Below are 21820 nucleotides of genomic sequence, written 5' to 3' on the forward strand. Positions count from 1 at the left end.
CGCGAGCCGGCGGCGCAGCCGCCTCCTGCGCGCGGTGCCTCGCGCGCCCCTCCGCGGGGACCCCCGCGTGCGGAGGGCGCGCGGCCGCTCCGTGCCCCGGCGCCTCCCTAGCGGGGGGCTGCGGGCTGCTCGCGGCGCTTTTTCGGCCTTCACCCMAGGAGCCATCTTGTTTCCATCAGCAAAAGGTGCCAACTTGTGTAAACCCCGAATCCTGCTCTTCCTCCCGCCCCCCCAGCTCGCTGTGAGGCCACCGCGGCAGTCCCTATTCCAGGTGCTGCTGCATGGGATWTACGCAGCCGGAGGGCCGCCACAGGCTGCTGCCCGCGGCAGYGAGGACACGAGGAAGGGCGGCAGGGAGCTGGCGCGGGGCAGCGGCCGCCCGGCACGGGAGCCCCCRGCGCGCTCTCCTAGCAGGGAAGCAGCTTGTGGGTGGCAGAGCAAAGCAGCTTGCGCAGAGCGGGCTGGCTGCCGGGGCGCTCCGCTCCCGTCTCCCTGCTGCGTCCGTGGTGCCGCCATGCTCCATCACAGGGAGCCCAACTGAGGATTCGGAATTCACAGAGGGGAGCAAAGTCAAACCCCTCGGTCTCACGCAGAAGAGACTACGGACCCTGCAGGAAATCCCAAGTGGAAGGGCAGCACCGGTGGCCCTGGGAGAGAGCAGGGCTGCTGGGGCTGCCGCAGCAGCGCCAGGCCCGCTTCCCTGCTCCGGCTGCGCCCGCGGCTTCCCCGCAGAGCGCAGCCGTAGCCGGGTGCAGCGGTGCTGCCGGGAAACCCCATGCGCGAGCCTTTGGCAGAGCTCAGGCTGACGGAGGTGATGAAGGAGCAAAGCTTAAGTGCAGGGATGTTCTGCTATTAAATATCTTTCCATTTAGGACGGTGCTTAATGCATCTCAGTGACTGGGTTGTCGGGCTTCTGCCAAAGAGCATGCTATGACAGTTTTCAGACTGGCAAAGCAAAATATCCCATTCTTTTAGCATAAAAAATACATATATGAATTAAATTCTTTGGAATTTTGTTTCCTGGTCCCTGTTGGGAGTGTACAGTGATAGCTAATGCARGTTTCATTTTGATTTTTGCTGCAGGCAGCTGCAAATATTGCAGATACTCTAGAACATATGAAASATGCGTAGATGTTCTAACCATTTCTATTAGCATTTTATGTAACAGTAGAAAAGATTATGATGTACGAAATAGAGCAGTCGGACAGTTAAGCATGTTCTTATTTTCTTGAGAAATTTAAGGTTGTTGAGTGCATATGTAAGGAGGAAGATGATGGCTGCTAGGARGAAGGCTTGCTGATGTGCAACTGGTAACACAGTCCCCTTTGTTTAGAAGCAGGTATAACGTTAATCACACAGCATTTGGAGGAGGTAAGAAAGGGCCTAGCTGGAATCGAGCCTATGAAATACTGCTCAAGCCTTGGAGAGAACAGGAAAAAGAGCCCCATAGTCCTGTAAGTGGACCAGGTTATGCTGCATACAGAGGAAATCTGAAAACTGTCATTTTTCTCSCGTGTCTTTTATTGCTCCTTCTTCTGAAATACTTTAACATCTGCCATTGATACTAAGGAAGAGAGATGTTGCCGAATGCCAGTGGATGTTTGGAATACAGCTTTTTCACTAGGTTTGGGGTTTTTTTCTGAACTTGAGTAAYGAGTGGAGAAGCATCCAAAAAGGGCAAGCTAGGTGTTGGTTTAAATGTAAGATCTGTGGGACTTTGTCTTGGACCACAAGCAGCATTAGCAACATAATTAATTAAATMAAGTTGCTGTTGGCATTGCCAGAGGAAAGTCCAAAGCCCATGACAGAATTAAGGTGTGAATGCAGGTTGTAATTCCTCGAAATAGACAGAAATAGCAAGAAAGTTACCTGGGGGAGAATGGTAGCAATCATCTCTACCTGTGTGTTCAACAGCTCCCAGAGCCACCATGGCAACGTCATCTGAAGAAGTGTTGCTGATCGTGAAGAAGGTTCGGCAGAAGAAGCAGGATGGGGCGCTGTACCTGATGGCCGAGAGGATAGCGTGGGCGCCCGAAGGCAAAGACCGATTCACAGTCAGCCACATGTATGCGGACATCAAATGTAAGCAAAGAGCTTTCCGTGCCTGCTTCAGTGTGCAGTGCTTCAGTGGCTGCTTGAATGCAACCCAAGGCTTATTTGCTGTGAAGCAGTTGGGCAGTTGTCGAGGGTTTGGGGCTGCACTAGCCTGTTCTGTGCAGCAGTAGTGATTGGGCCACGGTGAGTGAGGAGCAGGGTAAGGGAGGTGCAGCACAGCTTCTGCACAGCTCCTGTCATCTTCAGCTACGTAAGGTATACTGCAYTTGCCAGCAACTTTGGGTAAACTTCTGCAGTAAATTGAACAGAGAAATAATCTATGCCATATGTTTGTGGAGGAAAGGGTGGGAGGAGGGCTGAGGAATAGTACAGGATTTTCAGGGTTTAAGATAGAAACTCTCCAGCATGTCATCTGTTAGACGATGCCTCTAAAGCTGCTTCAGTTTTCATATAAAATGAACCTCACTGTTTTATTTTCATCCACCAGACCACAGCTTCAGAAGTGCAAGCTTCTGTAGTTGGGCCTGACTGGTAAATCACTGAATAAATAGCTGCTGTTGTAATAGTACTTGCAAGTCAAAAGTGAACAGTAAATGTCTATACTATGCTGCCTGTCTGGCTCCAATTAGCGTTCATGTTCCATGAGTTCTAATGCCAGAAAAAAAAATGGAAGAAGAAAAGGGGAATTGTTGTATGCATTGCTCTCTTGGAGAAGGGCCAGTGCATATTGCTGTGTAAAGTCACCTCCAGGTACTGCAGCATGGCCAAAAGGGTGGGTGGAGATTCAACACTAAAATGCTGTTTCCTTGAACATAAATATAATATGTTCAGATGTCTGTTCACCTACAATATCCAATTTTGTAGAGATTTTATCTATCAGTTTAGCCTCATACTTGGGCAGTATATCTATATGAAATGTTTCAAGACAGAAGCCTAACTTTAATGTCCTTTGTTATACAGAATTGAACAAAATGGAGTAGTTGTAAATTTGTAATGGACTCCATGATTTAGTGGTGACATTTGGTTCCCGTCTCCTAGTCTCCGTAAAGAAGGATTCAGGAGTGTTAAGTTATGTAGATGCCATGTACAGTACTGTGCTGAAGTCACTACCATAAAGCAGTTGGCCAGCACAGCTGTTTCAGTATCACTTCCCGCGAGGGTTTCCGTGGGTTTCCCGTGAGTCGCTAGGGTGCCGCAGCACCTTGGTGACCCTGCTGAGCCCTTTGGGAGGGCCCCTGGGTGACTGTGCTTACCTGATGCCTGAAAGCAAAGCACCTTCTGCTGTGCTGCTGCTGCCTCCTGCATCCGCCTTCTTACCACTTCTCTTTTGCAGGAACTGATCCAGCTCTGAAAAAAGAAAGGGGGGGGGAGGGGGGGGGAGGAGAGGTACTTTTGAGTAGATGAGTTCCTTCCTTTGGCTTGCTGCGCAGACRCTAACCCCAGCTCGAGAAAGGCGCCAGGAAGAAGCAGAAAGGAAGAATGAGGTTGTCACCTCGCAGCAGCAGCCTGAGCTCTTACTACATTAAACATCTTGGTGATGACAGTCTAATTTGCTGTGGCTTTCTAATAGAGCATGTGGGAATGCAGAGATGGAGCTGGGCTTCTGAGCTCTGGCTGAGGGATACTGAATAATACACAGCTGAGGCTGCTGCCCTGTGGTTTAGGGAAGGAGGTGGAGCTTTCAAATTAATATAAGGAGAAGATTGTATGTCCCACTTTCCTGCCTGGAATTCACACCCAGGGTAAAGATATTTAATTGGATGATGTGGATAACTGCTCATAAGCAAATGCTCCAGGGAAGACAGTTTGTTACATAAGCTTACTGCCTGTTGCTAATTAATACTCTCTGTGTAATCTAGGCCAGAAAATCAGTCCTGAAGGTAAAGCTAAAATTCAGCTTCAGCTAGTGTTGCATGCAGGGGACACAACCAACTTTCACTTCTCCAATGAAAGCACAGCAGTGAAGGAACGAGATGCAGTAAAGGATCTTCTTCAACAACTGTTGCCCAAATTCAAAAGGAAAGCTAATAAAGAACTTGAGGAAAAGAACAGGTAAAGGGGAAGCCTTCAAACACAGCTATTTTCAATTTCTTATGTAGCTGTAGTGTATTTCTGTTAACAGTTCTTGTGTTGTATTGCAACGCTGCTCATGATGCAATGAACGTGGTTGGAAATGTTGCGTTTGTTTCCATAGTGGAGCCGTCTGCTTTCCGTGGGGTTCCCGAGGCCTTCCCTAAGTGCGGTGCGTGTGGAGACGTGGGACTGGCCTCCCCAGTAACACGTTCCCTGGGCACGAAGGCAGCCAGCCCTGCTGCCGCTCAGCCCCGTTACCTGGGACTGTGAGATACAAGCACCCGACTGGCAGGCTGTCACACATATGCACCGTGTTAGAAAAGCTGACTGAAATACTGTTTTTCCCTCCTCCCAAAAATTTACACCTTCCTTGATCTGTTAATTCTTCCTGCCTGAAATCTTCCATAGAATCATAGAACCATAGAATATTTAAGGTTGAAAGGGACCTCTAGAGCTCATCTAGTCCAACCCCCCTGCACCCACAGGGACACCTAGAGCACAGGGCTGCATCCAGACRGGTTTTGAAGATCTCCAGAGGAAGAGACTTCACAACCTCTCCTGGCAACCTGCTGCAGTGCTCTGTCACCCTCACTATTATTTTTTTTCCCATATTTCCTTATTTTCTGATATTTGATATCCTCTACTAAATTGCTAGGCCTTTTTTATTCATCTCACATGAGATGTGACTGTAGCTATTTTGCAGGCAGGATAATTATTTTGAGAAGCTTTTGGTTAAGATATTCAGGCCCAAGCCCTTTTCCCTAAAGGGCTGGAGCTTCTCCTGCCTTACAGAGTTTCTGTTAAACCGGTCCTTGTGGCCACAGGGAATGCTTCTCTGTGTCTCCCCACATGAGTTTCACTTCATGCTCATACCTCCTGTGAATCCCATATCTGTTAGCTCCCAGGCAGTATTTTCAAAGACAATTCTAGCTTTGACCTTAGAAATGTTAAAGCTAGTATTTCCAAAAGATACGAGTATCACTTCAGAGGGTAGATGAGATGTTCGATTTTTCTAAACCAGATGTTTCTAAACAAGTGGAAGGGGACAGCATTACCGCATAAGCTCTTGTGCTGGTGCTCTGACGCCTTGAGACGGTGCTTTGGTACTGTTGTCATAGCCTCTTTATGCTACCTGCCTTGTTTCTAGCAGTACTGAATATATGAACAGTCTTAATGCTGAATCTTTGTACCCTTTAAGTGGAGTTTTCAAGTGTTATGCCATGTGACATGAAGGCATTTTCTGGTTTTAGAAAAGCCAACATTTCTGCACCTGGTCACAGCCTGTTCATTTGACTATTACAAGTCAGAGTCTAGTAGTTCCATTGGCTTGATCTGCAACAGATAGGGCCAAACAGTCTCTTTTAAAATCTTCTACTACATCCACAGCCTGTGGCACATCTTCCATTTATTGATACATAGAGGTGAGGCATGTACCAAAATTCAAGCTGTAGTGATATATTTCAAATTAACAGACTGCTTCCTGCTGCACACTAACTTGTAGAAATTGCCAATGTGTATTTGCATCAGCAAGAAAAACAATAATAATAATTATATCAAGGAAAMACACTACTGATGTCCTGCCACAGAAAGGTAGTGCTTCCACCTCATCCAGCATCTTCCTTGGGGTATTTACATTTTTATTCAGACCAAACTGCAGTACTCCAGTTTTCTTCCCCAGGCCACATACTATTTTCTGCATGTTCCTAAGACTCCCATGATTTTGTTTGTAAGCCACCAAGTCAGAGTTGCACACTCAAAATTGTTGATATTGTTGACTGATTCTCCACATACACAGCTTTCCCAGAAAACAACTACTAGGCACCAAATGTGCATATAGCTGCATAAAAAGCAGCTTAAACATGAGCTAAGTGAAGTTTCAAGTGCAGACATGTTTTGCATTTTGRATACCTGTAAAGGTAATAACTGTTAATTGGATGCTGACTTTGATAGACATTATTCCCTGGGGTAAGCCCTGAACTTGAAATGCATCTGCAGCAGTTGTGCTGCGTGCTCTAGTTAAGGGATCCTCCAGTGGCATCTCACTAAGAGGAATGTAAGTGAACAAACAAAGTAACCTGTGTTTYACAGTGTCTTAATCCGTGCATATTCCTCTCTGTCCTCTTCTACTAGCACTGAGTCCTGTAACTACTGACATTTAAGATTCAAAAGAAATGGATTAGCACTGAAGTCCCCTCCCCCATTAGACCTTTGTTACAGAAGTTCAAGAAAATTTGGTGTATTTTTGCCCTTCAAAAGACACAAAAGACTGCAGCATGCAAAGATACGAGAGCACTACAGAATGTTTAAGATTGAGGCATGAATCCCACATTAATCTCATCCTAAAAGTTACCATCTTCTAACATTTACTACTGTTCCCCAAGCATATTTTCTAGTCCTTTCTTTGTTCTTTTGAGACAAGTACAGCTATAGAGGTTGGTCATTTGCCTATTTTTAAGAAACGCACAGCATTTGGGAAGACAATTAGCTTCTGTTCCATTTGTGAACCCATGTTAGTTATGGAAATCCTAGTAATTTATTCTGCAGCATATCAATTATATTCAATACATTCTTTTACCAGAATGCTGCAAGAAGATCCTGTTTTGTTTCAGCTTTATAAAGACCTTGTTGTGAGCCAAGTAATCAGTGCTGAAGAGTTCTGGGCCAACCGTTTGAGCCTGAATGCAGTGGATAATTCTGCAGCACCTAGTAAGCAGGAAGTGGGCATCTCTGCAGCATTTCTGGTATGTTGAGCCTCTAGTATAAAGGATTTTGGTGCAAACAACTTGGGAGAAGGGAGAGTTCTATCACTTGTTTACTTTATTCCTGTATGTGTCAAGGTTCTTCCTTCCTGGTTTCATAAATAAAACTTCTTCATGTGTTTAAACTATTGCAAAGGTAAGGGAGGGAGGAAAAAATAAAGGTTTTATATCTGACACTCCAACCTCAAAATTCAGACAATTGAAGATGCTTCATTTGAACTTAAAGCGGCAGTGAGCTCTGCCTTCCGTAGGACAAGAAAAACAGAGAAAACCCAATGTTAATGCAGCAAATTAAAGGGGCATCTGTTGCAGCATCCATATGCATAAAGGAAGACTTCCAATGCAAAATACTCCCCCCCCTTTTTTTTTTTTTTTTTTTTTTTAAATCAGTACATGCTTTCAGCTACTTGAGAAACACCTGTGTATCTGAAAGCTTGTTTTATCTCCCTCTTTGTCTGGGTCTGTTATGTTACTCATTTGTAGAGAGCGTATCTTGGTAGTCTAAATGCAATCAGGCTGTAATCTAAGTACAAGTCKCAGATTCTTCCTGTGGAGATGTGTTTTTACTCCTGCGACGGAATTCACAGAGCTTAGACAGACTAGCTGGAAACCATTTCCACCTCTAACGCCTGCATGACTACATCAAGGGCTTGGGAAGGGAAGAGGAAGTGGGTGGTTTTCATTTTCTAACTTCACTGCTGCAGAAATATTAGCTTTTCTGCCTAGAAACACCTGAATCAAAGAAACTTAATTCCTCATTTCCCTTCTCCCACTATTCTTACAAATGTACAACTATAAGCTACTCAGACATTAATAAAAAAAATTAAAATTGAAATTTTGTTTAAAATAGCCAGTTGTGTTTGTGCAGTCTGCACTTGTAAAATTAAGAAAAAAAATCAGATATATGTGTGTCCCAGTTCAAGTTAAAGTATTTATATGGCTATGCTGGGAATGGAGGCATCTCTAGAAATCATATGGTGCAAAACCCAGAAGGTAAATGTACAGGGGGAAAAAAAAAGATGAAAAGGTGGCAGCACTTGCACTCACCTACTTCTCCCTGTTACTGAGAACTGCGCTGAGCCCTTTTCCCTGAAGCACACAATTTTAACGTCCAAGTTCAGACTGAGGCTTCCCCTCCATTTTTAAATTGTAATACTTATCAGTTGTACTGAGGTAGTCTTAATATATAAAGAAATGAGGTRTAAGAGCCATGGGTCTCTTTTGTCACATCATCATCAATTATTCATTAACTGAATTGCTGAATGAACAACAGAAGATTAGGCATATACAGTAAATGTGCCTTTTTTAAACAAGGATATATTAAACTCAGTATACCTTGTTTTGACTGGTCTTTACTTTCCATCTTGTCTTTAAAATCCATTTCACTGATACAGTCTAGTTTCTGAATCATCCCTTAAGTGACTTGTATATTGTAACTAATATGTGCCTTTTTTTTAATTCCTAAAATCCTAGCTTATGACTTATATGCTATGCTTATAAGCATATATGCTTATACGCTGTGGACTTTAGGAAGAAGTTAATTATTTTATCTGTAGCAGCATTTGATTGACAAGCTGCCTGGCMTTTCTGCCTTTGTTTACAGGAGGAATTCAGACTTAACTGTTTTCTGTCCCTGTATGCTTTTTTTGTAGGCTGATGTACGGCCTCAAACAGATGGCTGCAATGGTCTGAGGTACAATTTAACTTCAGATATCATTGAATCCATATTTCGAACATATCCTGCAGGTAAGAATACTGCTTTGCATAACAAATATCTTCCTATATTAAAGGTTTTTAATAATTTGTTACTTTTTTTTTCAATAAATAACATTTAGGATGAAAAGGTGGTAATTTCCATCCCTCCCCTCTGCTGTATTGTTGACACGATTCATTTTGGCCCTATGTTAGAAATGAGCTCTAGCTTGAGAATAGTGTKCAATGCTTTAAAAACAACAAACCCACACCAAACTCTAGCAAATAACATTATTTTGTGCAAATAAAAATAGAATATTTGAGTTTCTGTAATGTGCTTTTGCTCCCTTTCTCCACCTCTGCTGCCTAATCTTCCCTGCCACAGAAAATAAAAAGATTTTAGAAGATTGCAGGGGAAAAAACAGCATCTGTTTGCTGGTGTTAAACTATGCATCCTCATTATATTCTCTTAATTGAATATAGTATTAGAAAGCAAGGAATGGTTAACATAACATAGCATAATACTACAATTTGCCAGACACTTCGTAAAAATCACTTGTTTGTTTGCAGTAAAAATGAAATACGCAGAAAATGTTCCACATAACATGACAGAGAGGGAATTCTGGACACGATTTTTTCAGTCTCATTACTTCCATCGGGATAGGCTCAACACAGGCTCAAAAGACCTTTTTGCAGAGTGTGCCAAACTGGATGAAAAAGGTAAGAATTTTGACTCCGCATCTRTAGTAAGCTCTTATCTTAGCTATATTATAGAGCTTCAAAGATGATCTAGTAACCTAACAAAGCCCAAGTCYGAATTTTCTGATAGCTGTTTATTGAAAATCTCATTTGTCAAAGTGAAATGAGCGCTACGCATAGTCACTGAAAGGCAGCTATGGCTTTCCTATTCTTGGTGCATCTGATAATGAAGAATTATTCCATCTGATACATTCCTTGAAACAAATTAGCCTTTGGAAAGTGCTAGAACTAAAATAACCCTTCCACAGCTCATGAAATAACAACTCAGCGACAAACTCCCCTAGTATCTTATCTTGCAATTTTGGTTATACTCCATAATCTGTTACTAAGGAATAATTGTTAACATGAGACTTGTTAAGGAATTGTTAAGGAATAAAATGGTTAACATGAGACTTAACGSAGGTGAATCTTGATTATTTATTTTTTAACTTGATTTTTTTTTAGCAATAGACAAATGAGAATCCTATTTAAACGTGGATCCTATTTGCAGAATGATAACTGTTCTCTCAGCCTTTATTAGAAAGGCTCAGATGATTTTTAAGAATTCATACTTATTTTTTGAGGTAGTTCTGTGATTATACAGAAATATGGAGAGAGAAGATCATTTAACACCCCTCYTTAATGTGCATGAATTCTGTCTAACAGAAATAAAATATTAGGAATTCTACGACACTTCACATGCAAAAACTATCATGTAAATAGGGAGATGATTTACATAACCACGCTACACAAGACAGTATCGAGTGGCAAAATTACAAGAAACATGAAGGCAAGGTCTCCAGTTTCTACTGTAACTGTACTTGTGCATGAAATAGGCATCTTCGTTTTTTTCCCCAGAACAGTACTCACTGACTTGTAGAAGCTGGTGGCATTCCTATAGTCAAGTAAGATAATCTTTTGCAATAGCTTTTCAAGCTTCCTATTTTAAAGGAGACTTTGGAAAGGGTTGAAAGTTACCAGTCATAGCGATGCACAGATATCCACAAAAGCAGTGGCTTCTCCTTTTAAAAGGCAAATGTAACTTAATAATCCCACAGTTATTTATATTTGTTTAAATAGTTTTTTATGGTCTTTTCTTTCTTCTCCTTTCATATAGGGTTAAAAACAATGGTGTCTCAAGGAGTAAAAAACCCTCTGATAGATTTAACAGCTTTGGAAGATAAAACATTAGATGAAGTAAGTACCTTGTCAGAGAGGGAAGTTTTCATTTCTTTTGAGGAGGATGTGAGTCCTTCCTTGGGTTAAGTACAACAGACACTATTTCAAAACACATCACTTACTGTGTTGCTGCAGTTTTATTTATTAAGTATCTCTAATTTACATAGTTGCCCACCTATAAAGAACTTGAGCCTGTGTCCAGTGGGTGCATGTTGCCCTGGATGCTTGCTTTAGCATGGCAGCTATAAAGCACAACTTGCCAGTTTTTAAAAGGAATTATTTATTTTCTATGTTTTGATATTTTTTATCTGAAGTAGAGTCTCTGGTTTCTTCCTACCTTTTAGAAACTGTAGCAGCATACAGAGTAGTAATACCAAATAGGAAAAGTTTTTGCATTTATTCTCATTTTGGACATTGCTCATGTTTAATTCAGCTTAATTGGAGACCCTTTATATAGTTTGCTTTCTTACCTTTAAACATCAATGTTTGTGCTAAAAATATGCGTAATATTACTTGCCTCCAAGTATAAAATAAAACAATGGTGTACTACCAGTATGAGAAATAACTCACATGCACTTTTCTATAGTTGACTTAACTAAAACTTCAGGTTTTGTTAAAAAACAAAAACAATCATCATTTTTACTAAGTGCTACTTAAAGCTAACAGTCTGAAGCTGAACTACAAGTTGAGGATAGATGTGTTTGAAGTGCTATGCAAACAGAGCCTSACTAGTATAAAATGATAGGGGTAGTGAGATTGCTTCAGCCACCTGGTGCCTGGGAAACAGCCTTAAGGCTCTAGGGCTTTTGATTCCCAGTGCTCATGGGTCCTCCCAACAGGTGTCATTCTGCCTGTGGGCCACTCCTGCTCCACAAGATGCTGAGGACTGATCTTTAAAACAGCYGATAGCTTTATTTGCCACCAGTGCCTGCCTGGTCAACACAGCGTCAGAGATGTTTTAAAAAACAAAACACACCTAGATGATGAGGGGGAAAGGTACAGAAGATACTACTTTAGAAGATGATACAAGATCACTCATTAATGKTCACATGTGCAAAGACTAAGGCATAAAGCTTTCCTGATTCAGTGGACAACAGAAAATGATGCTTTTAATTTTGGAGGCAGGTGGTAACTAATGTTCTTTTCCTCGGAGGGCTATGGTGTAGCTTCTGTGGCCTCTACATCAAATGCCTCAAAATCTGCTCGAGAAAGTAGCAATGCTGCCATTATAAAACGCTTTAATCATCACAGTGCCATGGTTCTCGCAGCTGGCCTCAGAAAACAGTAAGTTTCAGTACATTTAAACAGCTTTTTTATAGTTAAATTAATTTTGAAAAGGAAAATGCATCTGCAATTTCCTGTCCAACTTTTCTTTTAATGTGTAGCAACATGAGAATTACGATCTAGAAGTAAAAATACCTATGGGTTCTATTTTGCTTCCATGSAGTCTCTTTGGAGCTTCTTGAGATGGCAAATACTATTTTTAGACATATTTTTAAACCTACAAATCTTATGTAAAGAAGGAAAGGCTGTTTCTGCCCTTGTCCTGTAGCCCAGCACAAGTGTTATAATTTAGGCACAACTTYGCTGCCTTCCACAGCCTTCTGAGAGGAAGCAGCACCCTTCCCTGCTGCTGAATTTCCCTCTTGAAAAGCAGAACAAGATGTAAGGGGAGGGCAAATTGATATATATGTTAATATAAACATACAGTTTGAAAGAGATGCATTTACTTTGTTTCTCATTTGTATCTGAAGTTTCCTGTGAGGTGAATTCTTCTTAATGCTGTTTCTCTATTTTAAGAGAAGCACAAAACGACCATTGCAGCGAGACCAGCAGTACGGATGGAAACTCCAGGGATTCAGATTTCTTTCAGCCACCCATGAAAAAGGTACTTTTTCAGCCTTCATCTTAAGATCAGAAACTGAATAAGGTTCAGCTGAAAGTGTAATGATTCCTGGTGCAATGAAAGCAAAGCCAACCATTACAGCTCAAAATGGGAAGGAAATACTGGTATTGCTACAGAATTCCCTAGCTGTAGCTGACAACTACATGAGAGAACAGCAGGGCAACTGAAAAGCTATGCATACTGTGAGAAGACACTTTAGAATATGTGTGTTGTTGTATATAGATACCAGCTTTGACTTTCCTGAAAGCTGCAGTTTTYACTGGGGACCAAACAATATAGCAGGACTGGATCTATCTGACAAAAGGGGAACAAGAAAGTAATAAAGTGTTTAATTCTTTGACTTAGGTGAAACTGCAGGAGGCCATCGAATACGAAGATTTAGCAAAGAATAATAGCATTAAAACTATTGCACTAAACTTAAAGAAATCTGATCGGTAAGTTAATAAAATATTCATGGATATTTCAGCATGTTCAGCCTAGCACGTCTGTCTTCACAGCCAGCACAGAATCGGCTGATTCCGTTTACACTACAGCATATTCATTTATGTTTAGGTTAAGTTTAAAAACATAATATGAACTCCTGCATAAACCAGCTTGCAARTAATTGCTTCTTGTAAGATTTTGTGATTTTCAGCTAATTATAATTTTTATAAGCCTAATCAAAGGGCTTTCACTTCATATCTGTCATCACTTTGYTGCACCTTGTAATATGCGTGCTGCACACGGTAATAAAAAATCCTAAGCAAAATCCACTCCTGGGCAAAAACGTGCAACTGGGACATCTGAGACTGTATCGGGCTGGTGTTTTTCTTGTAGCTATAATTTTGTTTTATAGACTTTTGAATTTGATATCCACACATGTAACTTTAGCAAAGCAATGGAGTGGATACTACAGGAAAGAGGATGTTTCCAAATGTCCCTGTAACTAGATTTAGCTAAGATTCAAAGAATAGATTGTATTTTGCTGTTCTGTGGTAGCCCAAGAGCTAAGCAAAAAGGCAGCAGGGRTAGCTTTTCAGAGCAAGATGAGACTTGCAGATTCCACCACAGAAACAAGGACTTTCTTATTTTGCTGTCCTACCCTCTGCCACCCAGCCTCGTCCCATAYGGGAGGCTCTTTTAGTGGCAGCAAATAAGGTTTAAATGATAGTGTCAAAAGTTGCAAAGCATCTAGAATGAAAAACATTTTAACAACTGTTCGCTTTCTTTGGTTTCCCTTTCACCAACAGTCTTRCTACTCTTTTTTTCCTCTCCTTATCTCACAGGTATTATCATGGTCCAACTCCAATTCAATCACAGCAATATGCAACCAGTCAGGATATAATTAATTCTTTTAATAGTATTAGGCAAGAAATGGAAGCATATGTACCCAAACTAACTCAGGTATGGAAGAATATTGGAAAAAGTTCTCCTCTTGATGCTAGCATCTTGCTTTCTATATAACCATCTGTCTTCTAGCTACTGGAATTTTATTCTTTTCAGATAAATTTTAATATTATCGCCAATACTTTTGTGTTGTTAAATCCATTTTACAACTTCAACAGATATGTTTTCAGCTTTTAAGTTTAAGAAATAAACTACTAAATAATACTTGGTACACTGGTGATATTAGAGCTGAACCCTRCTGTTACTGTGTTCTTAGGGGGAAATGGAAGTGATAAAGTTACCAAAGCTGTAAAGCAGGAGAGTGACACAACAGGAAGAGGAGACCAATACGGGGCCCTGTTCTGTGAAACTTGTGAAAGATGTAATGGTCTTAAGAGGTTAAAATAAGCAAGTTTCTAGGTTCTTGACTAGAATCTGCACAACCAAACTTGTGATGTGGTAGGAGTAGATCTTCCTRCACAATGTGCTGCAGAGAAGCTCTGCCCTGGCAGCCCGATGACAGTGAACCACAGAGTCACTCTCCCCAGCTACTTTCTGAATTTCCCCTCCTTGTAAATCTAAGTTTAGCCCTCAGTAAAGCAGTCACAACTCTGAATGTGCTGCATCTCTGTAATGTAACGGTGATCTCAGTCTCATTTCAAAATAGCTACGTAGCTGCTTCCTGCATTATAGAAAGGGTTGTCTCCCCATAGAGGCAAAGTTTGAAAAGTTCTTCCCTCTCTCCCTTCAGGTTCTTTCAAGTAGTGATGCTACTAGCACTATTGCAGTCCTGTCACCTGGAGGAGCACTTATGCAGGGTGGAACACAGCAAGCCATAAACCGTAAGGATTTAACATTATAAAAATTGAATCATAAATTCCTSTACTGTACAGTAGCACCTGTCTTGCTATTTTCTTGCTCTCTTAAACAATGCTATAATGATAAAGGAAATTACACAAGTTATCTGGAGTAAGACTGGGTTTTGCTTGTTCGGCCGAAGGCTGCTTTTGGGGCAAATTGCATTTTTGCTTTCTGGTTTTTGTCCCTTGGTAGCAGATGGTCTACTCCTCTGTGCCCTACTGCTTCTGTAATAGTGTTTGTTGTGCTTTTCATCTCTACCTGCCTGCTGTGTTCTGGGGCTWTACCTCTCCCTACCTCACTGCACAGACAGCATGGAGCAAGCACAAAAGTGTCCTCAGCTAACGACAGAGACTCAGAACCCTGCACTAAACACGCCAGAACAGAACCGAGGAAATTTGCCCATGTTTCCAATGCACGCTTCCTGCTTCCTTTATGATTTTTAGAAAATAAATCTCTGCTTTGGGAGAACTCTAGGGATGCAACCTCTAGCAAATTGTTCAGAATGAGGGGKTTTTTTTGCAGCTTTAAGATCCACAGATTTTTGTGAAGGAAAGAAAAGACCCCTGTGGATTGCAAAGGCAAAACAGCCAAGCCATCCTTCTTACATCTCCATCCAGTCCCTCCTTTGCGTAGTGCCCCCTTTGGGCCAGCAGAGCTSCTCTTCCTTTGGGCTCTCAGCTAAGCAAGGCAACAAGCAGCAGTCCTAAAAGCAGTACTGCCACACTGTCAGCTTGGGCACAGAGCACAAGTACCCCGCTTCTAATCAGGGTGTCCATTTGTTGCCTGGCATACATCTGCCTTTATAGTCCACCAGCTTCCCAATACMAATCAGCAGCTGACCTGATCTAATGCTGTTGATAGTCCTGCTTGAGGAGCAAGGCTGAAGCAGATACGTCCYGGCTTCCCTTTTGTGCAGCTTTTCTGAATTTATTAGCTATAGATTGCTCAACTCTTTCATTAGCCTTCCTTTCTCATATTACATAGGGTAATTTTGAGTGATGTAACAAGGCCTTTCTTCTGTTGCAGAGATGGTGCCAAATGATGTTCAGTCTGAACTAAAACACTTGTATGTGGCAGTAGGGGAACTGCTGCGACACTTCTGGTCCTGCTTTCCAGTTAACACGCCATTCCTAGAGGAAAAGGTAAAGTGGAACCTCCTAGGGCAGGCCTTGTTATGATGTGGCTAGATCAAGTTTTAAAGCAACTTGCAGTAACTTGAAATACACAACTAAGATGTTTTAAATGCAGCACTTTTTCTTAAGATCAAAAGTCACAAAGCTACCCAAAATATTACATTTTCTAGCAATTCTATAGGTGCTATTGATTAAAAATATCCCTACATGCCCGTTAGGGCCCTTCAGTAGGGTTCAGTAGGCTGCTCAGACAATTTCAGACAAAATGGTCAGGTATATTCAAACTGCAGATTTCATCGCCAGCTTACAAACAGACCCAAGCTGCTTTTCCCCAACTTTAAGACATAACCAGAGCAGTGATACTGACATTTTTGTCCACATCATCCTTCTCTCCATAAGAAAAACCACTCAGTCGGATCTTCAGAACATACAGATACAACTTGAAAAAGAAGTTGCTTTAAGGAGAGATGCTGCAAAGTGTATACTGGAAAACCTATAGTACAGCCTTTGCTTGAGGCCAGGAAGATGATGTATTTTATGAATACTGAGCGTTGTTCACACTTAACTTATCGCATTGCCACCCTGTATTCCCAGGCACGGTACACTCACAGTGACAATAAACAGACACTCAAGAATTAAGCTAGAGATTGGTAGCTTAGTAACTCTTCTTCCTCAAGCTATGCAAGTTTAAGAGAGCCCCCCAGATTAGTTACCGTGTGTTTTATTGGGGAACTTATTTTTTTAAGCTTTGGGGCCAACAATCGGTTTTTGTATCTCTTTCAGGTTGTGAAAATGAGGAGTAACTTGGAAAGATTTCAGGTTACAAAGCTCTGCCCATTCCAAGAGAAGATTCGGAGACAGTATTTAAGCACAAACGTAAGTGGAAATACCATTTTAAGTATTAATAGGCACCCATTTAATTAAAATTTGAATCATGTTTGTCACTAGATGGTAGGTTTGTTTCATCTTGCCTAGGGGACTAATTTCTTTCTTAGCTAGAAAACTGAGAGTTGGGAATTAGGTACACAATCCATATGCTTTTTTTTTGCCCCCATTTCTTCCTATAAACCTTCATGAACAACTACAAAAAAACTTGCTTAAAGCTATGATTTCAGGTTACCCAAACTAGACAACAAAGATGGGAAGTTGTATTTCAGTTTTCCACTCCCGCCATAAGGTAGAAATTTTGCTACTTGAAATCTGATTTGGTGGGAAGCAGTCCCAGCCTAAATGCTGCAACAGAGGGTTTGCATATTCAGGTACCACTTCCCTGTGCCCTTGTCACCTTGGTAGCCCTCTTACCCACCACCTTTACAGACATAACTAAGCTGTAAACTTTTTCTCTTTAAACTTTAGCATGGTTCCTTGGTTGTAGTGAGATAACTCATTTTAGTGAGTAAAAAGGAAAGTGCAACAGAATACCTGTTTGATCAAGGAGAGGAGAAGGTCTATTTTTTTTATTAGTTGGGACAATTTAATTTCCCTTTCATCTTTCAGTTGATAAGTCATATAGAAGAGATGCTGCAGACGGCCTACAACAAGTTCCACACGTGGCAGTCCCGGCGTCTGCTGAAGAAGACGTGAAGGTGCATGCTGTACAGGTTTGAGAGCAAAATCTGCAATAGCTATAGGAACACAACCTAGCACACGTGCAGATCTCATAGTTGCTGCAGGAAGACCTGCAAGCTGTGGACTTCTGGAATGATGCTAACTGAACTTGCACATTTTTTGAAAAAAAGAACAGAGTTTAAACTTGAAAACTAGGGAGAAAAACAAGGAGAACCAAAACAGAAGAGCTGAGGCGCAAAAATATTTAAAAGACACTGTTTACTGCAGTTACTCAGGAACTGCTTTTGATTTGCATAAAGAGCTGCTTTCAGAAATAAAAAAAAACAACCTTTAAAGAGGGTGTATTAATAAAATCTGTTTTTCTGTCTTTTTTTTTTTTTTTTTTTTTTTAAAGAAGTGTATGGCACAGGGTAGAATTGAGAAGTTTTTTTCTTCACTGGAGTCTGACATTTTATTGAATTCTGTTTGTACTTCCTGCAACAATTTAACCAGGATATTTTAAAATCTAGCCGAAACTGTTTTTGCTTCAAACATCTGGAGAGAGTCTAGCTGTCAGAAGACAAGCTTCTGCCATATGTTTCCCCACCAATTGGAAGCAAGAGACATTGCACTGAAAGATGTTTATGGTCCAGGCTCCCTAGATGCACAGGGGGGCAAACTTTTGCCTGAAGTCTTGGATTTTTATGCAGATTGGATTTTTTTTTCTTTTTTTTCAGCCATCAGTTTTGCATGTTTTCCTTTGAGTGCAAGCATGTGCTACTGCAGGGTTTTTTTTTGGTTTTTTTTGGTTTTTTTTTTTGACGGTGGCATTTGTTCTGAGGAGAGAATGCATTTTTAATATGAGAAGTTTAAAAATAAAGTTTCTTACAAAAGTAAAAAGTCACTTATTTTCACTTCATAGACTTTTTTTTATTTTGTCTCCTAAATCTGTTTTCTTTCACTCTTCCCTTTTGACTGTTAAACTATTTTTGGCGAATTGATAATCATTGCAAAGAGTGAAAAACGTGTTATTTACACAGTGTCCATAGATATTGGGAATCTGTGCCATACTTTGCTCCAGATAGAATCAGTTCACTGTTTCTGATCAACTTGTCTTGTATTAAATGTGACTTAAATGCAAAGTAAACCTTTTTTCTATTATATATGCAGTTTACTGACATCCTTGTATTTTGTCGTCACCTTGACCAGTACTAAAGCCCAACGTGGGTTACTGAACTTTTTTTACTTCAGACTTAACGTGACTGTTAAGAGTCTAAGATGCATCAACTGCAAGGACAAAGCAGAGTGATAATATGTATTCAGAGCAAGCGCAGCAGCATTCAGTAGGGAAGAAGAAATTCCCATTATTCCTGCATGAGGGCTTGATGCAAGATTTTGGCACCATTACAATGTTAAACCTTACAGTGGGATGGTGGTTGGAGAATCCCTGCAGATTCCTAGAGAATATGTACAGCCAAGTCTGTGCTTGTTCTGTGCTGCCGGTCCATTTATGCAAGGGGGGKTTTTCTTTCACTGATGCGTGGAAGGCAGCAGCTTCTTTATAGGCAGTGTTTTTGGATTTTGTATTATGCTCATATTTTGATAAAAGCTGAGTTTCAGTTCAATGTAACTGTCTGCACCAAAACTCTGTTTGGAAATGTATGAATTGCTGTTAAGCCTAGTTTCCCTGTCTGCTTCTGCAGACAGATGCATGATACCTGCTCTGTAATGTTAATATGGTTCTGCTAGAAGAAAGGACTGGGCTCAACAAGAGGGACACAACTTACTTTTGACATGGTGAAAGCACCACAAGGAATCAACAGGTGTACGTCAAGAATGCGGGTGCACATCTCATCAAAAGTTGCCTCTTGTGACAAGTAAACTGTTCCTTTGAAATTTAGGCTTAGACTATGACTTTATTAAGCCTAATCCTCTCTAAGTGCAGGCAGCTTGAAGAAAAGCTCGTTGTCTCCCCTATTCCAAAGCGTTGGATCTAGCAATTGGGTGGCCAAATGCCAAGGAATTTGTGAAAGCTCTTACAGCTTTCATTATATCTGAGAGCTAGGTTCAAAGAAGTATTTGATTATACTCTAATTGTGCCTGAAGCTATGACAACACACTCAAGTATTAGACTGCACTGAGACTTAGCAATAATCATTTTGTTTTAAAATCAGAGAGGAATTTTGAATATGGAACTAAATTGCATTTGATTTGAATCAGTATTTAACATTCCTGGAAATGTCTGGTAAAATTCTTGGTACAGGGGAAGAATTTCAGTGCATTAGATGAACATTTTACTGTCCAAAGGACTGTTGTGTTGCAATCATTGTGGGGGATGATGTTGCTATAGCTTTAAGTTATTGTAGTGATATCAGGCTATCAAAATGGATCTTAATTTACAGAAGAGGGGGGAGAAGAGGCGGATACTAAATTCAATAGTTTTGCCTAGAGACTGTACAGGCAAGGCTGCTATGCACTTCATGTTGCTTTTTCAGGTATCGTGGCAATAAGGCACAGGCCCCTCCTAAACTATTGGAGGTAAACTAAATATTCTTTCTTCATGTTGTATTCCCCTTTTCTGTAGCATGGTCCAAAACACAGATTCATTCCTTAAGTTTTAAAACTGACTCATCATGCATTATATTACTATTGGAATCTTTATACTGACTTGTATTTTTAATGAGAATTCATACGACTTGTATCATTGGCATCGATCTAAGATTTGTAGAATAAACCCTACTGAATCCTGACGTGAAGTCTTCTCTAGTGCTTAGGCTGTGTATTTTCTGATGTTCCATTAAATCCAAAACGGACTCCACTCAGATCTAAATGGGGAGCGTGCTGTGTATAGTGCTACCTCAGCTGCCCACACCGTGCTCCTGGAGATAGAGCAGGAGCACAACAGCCATTGTTAAAATAAACCTGCATTCTGAGGGATTCRGAAGCTGATATTTTCTGCTCTATCAAGAATCTACACTATTTTAAGTARTGCTGCACCTCCCCACCGATCACAYGAAAGCCAGTTTAAGTCTCCAAGGATTAGTGCTCCGCTTGTTACGTATATCCATTGAGCAGCTGTTGCTCCAGGAGAGCTGCAGAGGCTGCTTTGTCAGCTATTCAAATCCTCACTCTGCTAGCAACGAAGAAAGGCTATTATATTAAAACAAGTCTGGCTCAGCTTATTTACAGCCTGTCAATTGCAGTAGATTGCACACCTAGACGTACCCCAGAAGCGGGTGGGCTGTTCCTGTCTCAAAGGAACTCTAGCACAGTCAAGGAAATGACCTATTTCCACTGCAGCCTCCCCTAGAAGCCTGTGCACTCACCAACAGTGGTTCTCTTGACTGCGACAGCCAACTGCTCAGCGGGACAAAGCAGGTCTGAGCAAGCCCTGGGTTGCCTTTCCCCACCCACACACTTTTAAGACTCTTTAAGATGTCTTTTTTCCCCCCTCTCCAAGCAGAACACTCACTTCGATTTGAACAGCGATCCAAGCTCCCCAGTGATGTAGCCCTGCTCCATCAGCTCCGACAGCTGAGGGCCAAGGCAGCCCTGCTGAACAGGCCCGGGCCCCTGGACACCTACCCCAACCTCCCCTCTCCTTCTCCGGGCACTGCATTTCCCCCAGCTGCCTCCGAGGACCTTGTTTCCCCGGGAGGTACCCAGTCCTCACTCCCATGCTGAGCGCTCCCCCATTCGTGCTTTCCTGGTAGCACATAAAYAGCGAATCACCCCCGCGGTCCCCAGGGGCAGCTTTGTCTGCAGAAGAGCAGCCAGGGAGGCTGCTCGGCCTGGAGGGCCACGTGGCCAGAGCGCCGGGCAGTGCCCGCTAGAGGGCTCGGGCTGGCGCTGGACGGGCAAGCGAGCAGCGCAGTCCGCAGGGAGCAGCGGCGGCAGCCGAGCGCACTCGGGAGGCCGCTGCCCCTGCAGCCCGGAGCCTCCCTGCCACCATCCAGCCCCACAGGCYGCTTCAGCATCGCTGCGGGACTGCACAGCCCCACGGGGGGCTCGGCAGTGACACCAAAGATGAATCAGTGCATGGGCCAGGCTGCCCATTTCTGCTAGCGTTTCCCCRTCCGTAAGCCCTCAATAGCTCTGTTTCACCGAGCTCCTGGACCTCACCAAAACCCTGGCAGCCCAACAGAACTCCTCTCACCACTGCAGACTACCAGCCTTGGCCTTCTCTCTAACTGGTGAGGCCAAACTCCTGCTCCCTCCTGCACGACTCTGCTGCCAGCATGCAGGTGCTCTGCAGGCACCTACAGCCACGCTGCACACCTAGCCTGGAGAGGACTGGGTTGCCCTGCTCTGGGGCATTCCCAAGCTTCAGCTTTTGCTAAGACAGGACCCACACACTCTTTTTTCACTTTGGGAATTGCCAACTCAGCAGAGTTCCAGGGGCAGGAGCTGCCTCCCGTGCTGACCTCCAGCAGGGCTCCTCGCCTCACTGTAGCACGACTCACAGCACCGCGTTCACGTCCTCCCCGCCTAAGCTGCAGCCTCTCCACCTC

At 42.2% G+C, this 21820-nt stretch overlaps 1 protein-coding gene across 2 annotated transcripts; it reads left to right on the plus strand.

The window, feature by feature from the left end:
- Positions 1-798: 798 nt before the first annotated feature.
- On the plus strand, positions 799-17951 carry GTF2H1 (general transcription factor IIH subunit 1). Of its 2 annotated transcripts, XM_026044159.1 has the most exons (15): positions 1435-1454; positions 1915-2082; positions 3915-4107; positions 6707-6869; positions 8540-8633; positions 9150-9299; positions 10435-10514; positions 11650-11780; positions 12297-12384; positions 12748-12836; positions 13668-13785; positions 14519-14609; positions 15655-15770; positions 16545-16637; positions 17259-17951. In XM_026044159.1, the coding sequence occupies exons 2-15, from the start codon at positions 1929-1931 to the stop codon at positions 17343-17345; spliced, it is 1647 nt and encodes a 548-aa protein (XP_025899944.1). In that variant the 5' UTR covers positions 1435-1454; positions 1915-1928; the 3' UTR covers positions 17346-17951. The 2 variants fall into 2 exon arrangements, with proteins under 2 accessions (XP_025899943.1, XP_025899944.1); XM_026044158.1 differs by having other exon boundaries at positions 799-2082.
- The last annotated feature ends 3869 nt before the right edge of the window (positions 17952-21820 follow it).

This window comes from Nothoprocta perdicaria, unplaced genomic scaffold, assembly GCF_003342845.1.
Source record: "Nothoprocta perdicaria isolate Ctin4 unplaced genomic scaffold, notPer1 scaffold_350, whole genome shotgun sequence".
NCBI lineage: Eukaryota > Metazoa > Chordata > Aves > Tinamiformes > Tinamidae > Nothoprocta > Nothoprocta perdicaria.